This window comes from Gobius niger (genome assembly GCF_951799975.1).
Source record: "Gobius niger genome assembly, contig: SUPER_10_unloc_2, whole genome shotgun sequence".
NCBI classification, from domain to species: Eukaryota; Metazoa; Chordata; class Actinopteri; order Gobiiformes; family Gobiidae; genus Gobius; species Gobius niger.
This window is the reverse complement of record NW_027639331.1, coordinates 307,501-314,808: the sequence shown is the minus strand read 5'-3', so window position 1 is coordinate 314,808 and position 7,308 is coordinate 307,501. Positions and strand designations below refer to the sequence as shown.

At 45.4% G+C, this 7,308-nt stretch overlaps 1 protein-coding gene across 1 annotated transcript in view; it reads right to left on the bottom strand.

The window, feature by feature from the left end:
• Window positions 1-274: 274 nt before the first annotated feature.
• LOC306969783 (keratin, type I cytoskeletal 13-like) overlaps window positions 275-7,308 on the bottom strand; it is a gene marked incomplete at its 3' end in the record, with an annotated part of 18,844 nt that continues 11,810 nt past the window's right edge. The window contains exons 4-9 of the mRNA XM_079582998.1: window positions 7,123-7,279; window positions 5,533-5,694; window positions 5,338-5,463; window positions 1,514-1,734; window positions 357-446; window positions 275-320 (exon numbers count right to left, since the gene is read on the bottom strand). Of these exons, the coding sequence (XP_079439124.1) occupies window positions 275-320; window positions 357-446; window positions 1,514-1,734; window positions 5,338-5,463; window positions 5,533-5,694; window positions 7,123-7,279 (802 nt within the window). The remainder of the gene's footprint in view (window positions 321-356; window positions 447-1,513; window positions 1,735-5,337; window positions 5,464-5,532; window positions 5,695-7,122; window positions 7,280-7,308) is intronic.

Sequence of the window (7,308 nt, the reverse complement as noted above, 5' to 3'; positions counted from 1 at the left end):
CTACAGTGAAGACCCCGCCCTTATGCCCTTTTTAGGAACATGCCTCGTCAGAGCTGAGTCTAATGTGTGACTCACGGAGACTTTTCATTTGTTATTGTGATTATTGCGGCTGAGCTGGTAAAAAACACGAATGTCATAAAACTAGAAGATTTAGAAAATAAACTGTGACAGAATCATCAGAACTAAAACAAACAAAAGCTTCAAAAAAGGAGACATGAACGATTCAGACTCTGATCTGTCACATTTATTCAGACTCAGGGCGGGTGGATTCGGATCATTCTGGTCCTGGTCCCAGACTCGGTCCTGGTCCTGGTCCCAGACTCGGTCCTGGTCCCAGACTCGGTCCAGGTCCTCACTCCTCCTCGTCTTCGTCTTCGTCCTCCTCCACGTCTCTGGTGATGATCAGCACGTTCTGGGTCCGGGTGGAGCTGGAGTTTGTAACCGGGCTGAAACGAGCAGGGCATGAAGATGACGTCACAAACTTCAAAATAAAACACCGTGACATCTGTGTAGCAGCTGCATAGCCACTTTAGCATAGGGACCTCTGATGCTAACTATCATATCCACTTTAGCATAGGGACCTCTGATGCTAACTATCATAGCCACTTTAGCATAGGGACCTCTGATGCTAACTATCATAGCCACTTTAGCATAGAGACCTCTGATGCTAACTATCATAGCCACTTTAGCATAGGGACCTCTGATGCTAACTATCATAGCCACTTTAGCATAGAGACCTCTGATGCTAACTATCATAGCCACTTTAGCATAGGGGCCTCTGATGCTAACTATCATAGCCACTTTAGCATACGGACCTCTGATGCTAACTATCATAGCCACTTTAGCATAGGGACCTCTGATGCTAACTATCATAGCCACTTTAGCATAGGGACCTCTGATGCTAACTATCATAGCCACTTTAGCATACGGACCTCTGATGCTAACTATCATAGCCACTTTAGCATAGAGACCTCTGATGCTAACTATCATAGCCACTTTAGCATAGGGACCTCTGATGCTAACTATCATAGCCACTTTAGCATAGGGACCTCTGATGCTAACTATCATAGCCACTTTAGCATAAGGACCTCTGGTGTCCCCCCCTCCTTCCTCTCCTCTCCCTTCTCCCTCCCCTACCCCCCTCCCTCACCCACACCCTCCTCCCCCTCCTCCCCTCCTCCCCTCCCCTCCCCTCCCCTCCCCTCCTCTCCCTCCTCCCCTCCTCTCCCTCCTCTCCCTCCTCCCCTCCTCTCCCTCCTCTCCCTCCTCCCCTCCTCCCCTCCTCTCCCTCCTCCCCTCCTCTCCCTCCTCCCCTCCTCCCCTCCTCTCCCTCCTCCCCTCCTCTCCCTCCTCCCCTCCTCTCCCTCAAACCCCCCTCTCCCCTCCTCCTCCCCTCCCCTCCCCTCCTCCCCTCCTCTCCCTCCTCTCCCTCCTCTCCTCCTCCCCTCCTCTCCCTCCTCTCCCTCCTCTCCTCCTCCCCTCCTCCCCTCCCCTCCCCTCCCCCCCTCCTCACCCGGTGATCTCCCCGTCCAGCAGCCTCCTGTACTCCATGATCTCCTGCTCCAGCCTGGTCTTCATGTCCAGGAGAACCTGGTACTCCTGCCTCTGGCTCTCCAGGCTGGAGCGCAGCGCCCCCAGCTGGTCCTCCAGGCTCATGACCTGCTGCTGGTACCCGCCCAACATGGCGGCGAAGCGGGCCTGGGTGTCGGCCAGCGTGCCCTCCAGAGACGCCTTCTGCAGGGGACAGAGAGGGGGCGCCACTGAGTCACATGAGGAACACAGAGGACAGAGAGGGGGCGCCACTGAGTCACATGAGGAACACAGAGGACAGAGAGGGGGCGCCACTGAGTCACATGAGGAACACAGAGGACAGAGAGGGGGCGCCACTGAGTCACATGAGGAACACAGAGGACAGAGAGGGGGCGCCACTGAGTCACATGAGGAACACAGAGGACAGAGAGGGGGCGCCACTGAGTCACATGAGGAACACAGAGGACAGAGAGGGGGCGCCACTGAGTCACATGAGGAACACAGAGGACAGAGAGGGGGCGCCACTGAGTCACATGAGGAACACAGAGAGGGGGCGCCACTGAGTCACATGAGGAACACAGAGAGGGGGCGCCACTGAGTCACATGAGGACCACAGGGGACAGAGAGGGGGCGCCACTGAGTCACATGAGGAACACAGAGGACAGAGAGGGGGCGCCACTGAGTCACATGAGGACCACAGGGGACAGAGAGGGGGCGCCACTGAGTCACATGAGGAACACAGAGGACAGAGAGGGGGCGCCACTGAGTCACACACATGAGGAACACAGAGGTCAGAGAGGGGGCGCCACCGAGTCACATGAGGAACACAGAGGACAGAGAGGGGGCGCCACTGAGTCACACACATGAGGAACACAGAGGACAGAGAGGGGGCGCCACTGAGTCACATGAGGAACACAGAGGACAGAGAGGGGGCGCCACTGAGTCACACACATGAGGAACACAGAGGACAGAGAGGGGGCGCCACTGAGTCACATGAGGAACACAGAGGACAGAGAGGGGGCGCCACTGAGTCACATGAGGAACACAGAGGACAGAGAGGGGGCGCCACTGAGTCACATGAGGAACACAGAGGACAGAGAGGGGGCGCCAGTGAGTCACATGAGGAACACAGAGGACAGAGAGGGGGCGCCACTGAGGCACATGAGGAACACAGAGGACAGAGAGGGGGCGCCACTGAGTCACATGAGGAACACAGAGGACAGAGAGGGGGCGCCACTGAGGCACATGAGGAACACAGAGGACAGAGAGGGGGCGCCACTGAGTCACATGAGGAACACAGAGGACAGAGAGGGGGCGCCACTGAGTCACATGAGGAACACAGAGGACAGAGAGGGGGCGCCACTGAGTCACATGAGGAACACAGAGGACAGAGAGGGGGCGCCACTGAGTCACATGAGGAACACAGAGGACAGAGAAGAATAAAAATAGTAGTAGTAGTATCTGTAGTATTAGTAGTATTAGTAGTATCTGTAGTATCTGTAGTATCTGTAGCATCTGTAGTATCTGTAGTATCTGTAGTATCTGTAGTATTAGTAGTATCTGTAGTATCTGTAGTATCTGTAGTATCTGTAGTATCTGTAGTATTAGTAGTATCTGTAGTATCTGTAGTATTAGTAGTATCTGTAGCATCTGTAGTATCTGTAGTATCTGTAGTATCTGTAGTATCTGTAGTATCTGTAGTATTAGTAGTATCTGTAGTATCTGTAGTATTAGTAGTATCTGTAGTGTCTGTAGCATCTGTAGTATTTGTAGTATCTGTAGTATTAGTAGTATTTGTAGTATCTGTAGTATTAGTAGTAGTAGTATCTGTAGTATTAGTAGTATCTGTAGTATCTGTAGCATCTGTAGTATTTGTAGTATCTGTAGTATTTGTAGTATCTGTAGCATCTGTAGTATTTGTAGTATCTGTAGTATTAGTAGTATCTGTAGTATTTGTAGTATCTGTAGTATCTGTAGTATCTGTAGTATTAGTAGTATCTGTAGTATCTGTAGTATTTGTAGTATCTGTAGTATCTGTAGTATTTGTAGTATCTGTAGTATCTGTAGTATCTGTAGTATCTGTAGTATCTGTAGTATCTGTAGTATTTGTAGTATCTGTAGTATTAGTAGTATTTGTAGTATCTGTAGTATTTGTAGTATCTGTAGTATCTGTAGTATCTGTAGTATCTGTAGTATTAGTAGTATCTGTAGTATCTGTAGTATTTGTAGTATCTGTAGTATCTGTAGTATCTGTAGTATTAGTAGTATCTGTAGTATCTGTAGTATTTGTAGTATCTGTAGTATCTGTAGTATCTGTAGTATCTGTAGTATTTGTAGTATCTGTAGTATCTGTAGTATCTGTAGTATCTGTAGTATCTGTAGTATCTGTAGTATTTGTAGTATCTGTAGTATCTGTAGTATCTGTAGTATCTGTAGTATTAGTAGTATCTGTAGTATCTGTAGTATTTGTAGTATCTGTAGTATCTGTAGTATCTGTAGTATCTGTAGTATTTGTAGTATCTGTAGTATTAGTAGTATTTGTAGTATCTGTAGTATTTGTAGTAGTAGTATCTGTAGTATTAGTAGTATCTGTAGTATTAGTAGTATCTGTAGTATCTGTAGCATCTTTAGTATCTGTAGTATTAGTAGTATCTGTAGTATTTGTAGTAGTAGTATCTGTAGTATTAGTAGTATCTGTAGTATCTGTAGCATCTGTAGTATTAGTAGTATCTGTAGTATTAGTAGTATCTGTAGTATCTGTAGTATCTGTAGTATCTGTAGTATCGGTAGTATCTGTAGCATCTGTAGTATTAGTAGTATCTGTAGTATTAGTAGTATCTGTAGTATTTGTAGTAGTAGTATCTGTAGTATTAGTAGTATCTGTAGTATTTGTAGTAGTAGTATCTGTAGTATCTGTAGTATTAGTAGTATCTGTAGTATTAGTAGTATCTGTAGTATTTGTAGTAGTAGTATCTGTAGTATTAGTAGTATCTGTAGTATTTGTAGTAGTAGTATCTGTAGTATCTGTAGTATCAGTAGTATCTGTAGTATTTGTAGTATCTGTAGTATCTGTAGTATTAGTAGTATCTGTAGTATTAGTAGTATCTGTAGTATTTGTAGTATCTGTAGTATTAGTAGTATCTGTAGTATTTGTAGTATCTGTAGCATCTGTAGTATCTGTAGTATTAGTAGTATCTGTAGTATTTGTAGCATCTGTAGTATCTGTAGTATCTGTAGTATCTGTAGTATTAGTAGTATCAGTAGTATTTGTAGTATTAGTAGTATCTGTAGTATTAGTAGTATCTGTAGTATTTGTAGTATCTGTAGTATCTGTAGTATCTGTAGTATCTGTAGTATCTGTAGCATCTGTAGTATCTGTAGTATCTGTAGTATCTGTAGTATCTGTAGTATCTGTAGTATCAGTAGTATCTGTAGTATTAGTAGTATCTGTAGTATTTGTAGTATCTGTAGTATTTGTAGTATCTGTAGCATCTGTAGTATCTGTAGTATCTGTAGTATTTGTAGTATCTGTAGTATCTGTAGTATTTGTAGTATTTGTAGTATCTGTAGTACTTGTAGTAGTATTTGTAGTATTAGTATCTGCAGTATCTGTAGTATCTGTAGTACTTGTAGTAGTATTTGTAGTATCTGTAGTACTTGTAGTAGTATTTGTAGTATTATCTGTAGTATTAGTAGTATCTGCAGTATTAGTAGTATCTGTAGTACTTGTAGTAGTATCTGTAGTATTTGTAGTATCTGTAGTACTTGTAGTAGTATCTGTAGTATTAGTATCTGCAGTATTCGTACCATGCTGAGCTGTGACTGCAGCTCGATCTCCAGGCCCTGCAGAGTCCGTCTGAGCTCGCTGACCTCGGACTTGGTCGACTGCAGCGTCTCGGTGCTCGCCGCCACTTCCTGGTTGAGCGCGGCGGTCTGAGGGGGCGGAGCCAGAGCGTTAGAGTTAAGAACCTCCTCGTTAAAGACCTTCTGAGTCGCTCAGACCTTGTTCTGGAACCAGGTCTCCAGCTCCTTGCGGTTCTTGGAGGCCACCGCCTCGTAATGATCTCTGATGGACGTCATGACGGCCGTGAGGTCCTCCTGCGGCGCCGCGTCCACCTCCACGTTCACCGTGCCGGAGATCTGAGAGCGCGAGGCCAGGAGGTCCTGAACACAGTTATATATGATTAGATCTGAGGTCAGGTCCTGAACACAGTTATATATGATTAGATCTGAGGCCAGGAGGTCCTGAACACAGTTATATATGATTAGATCTGAGGTCAGCAGGTCCTGAACACAGTTATATATGATTAGATCTGAGGCCAGGAGGTCCTGAACACAGTTATATATGATTAGATCTGAGGTCAGGTCCTGAACACAGTTATATATGATTAGATCTGAGGTCAGCAGGTCCTGAACACAGTTATATATGATTAGATCTGAGGTCAGGTCCTGAACACAGTTATATATGATTAGATCTGAGGTCAGGTCCTGAACACAGTTATATATGATTAGATCTGAGGTCAGGAGGTCCTGAACACAGTTATATATGATTAGATCTGAGGTCAGGTCCTGAACACAGTTATATATGATTAGATCTGAGGTCAGCAGGTCCTGAACACAGTTATATATGATTAGATCTGAGGTCAGGTCCTGAACACAGTTATATATGATTAGATCTGAGGTCAGGTCCTGAACACAGTTATATATGATTAGATCTGAGGTCAGGAGGTCCTGAACACAGTTATATATGATTAGATCTGAGGTCAGGAGGTCCTGAACACAGTTATATATGATTAGATCTGAGGTCAGCAGGTCCTGAACACAGTTATATATGATTAGATCTGAGGTCAGGAGGTCCTGAACACAGTTATATATGATTAGATCTGAGGCCAGCAGGTCCTGAACACAGTTATATATGATTAGATCTGAGGTCAGGAGGTCCTGAACACAGTTATATATGATTAGATCTGAGGTCAGGAGGTCCTAAACACAGTTATATATGATTAGATCTGAGGTCAGGAGGTCCTGAACACAGTTATATATGATTAGATCTGAGGTCAGCAGGTCCTGAACACAGTTATATATGATTAGATCTGAGGTCAGGTCCTGAACACAGTTATATATGATTAGATCTGAGGTCAGGAGGTCCTGAACACAGTTATATATGATTAGATCTGAGGTCAGCAGGTCCTAAACACAGTTATATATGATTAGATCTGAGGTCAGGAGGTCCTGAACACAGTTATATATGATTAGATCTGAGGTCAGGTCCTGAACACAGTTATATATGATTAGATCTGAGGTCAGCAGGTCCTGAACACAGTTATATATGATTAGATCTGAGGTCAGGAGGTCCTAAACACAGTTATATATGATTAGATCTGAGGTCAGCAGGTCCTGAACACAGTTATATATGATTAGATCTGAGGTCAGGTCCTGAACACAGTTATATATGATTAGATCTGAGGTCAGGTCCTGAACACAGTTATATATGATTAGATCTGAGGTCAGCAGGTCCGGCCTCCCCTAAACTGTGACCTCTGACCCTGGATGGTCAGATGGATGCAGTGGTGGATGGTTCTGGTGCCGTACCTCCTCGTGGTTCTTCTTCAGCATGATCAGCTCCTCCTTCAGCGCCTCGATCTGCATCTCCAGGTCTGAACGCGACAACGTCAGCTCGTCCAGGACCCTCTTCAGCCCCGCGATGTCGGCCTCCACAGACTGACGCATGGACAGCTCGTTCTCAAACCTGAGGAGAAGGTGAAGGTCTCAACGTTC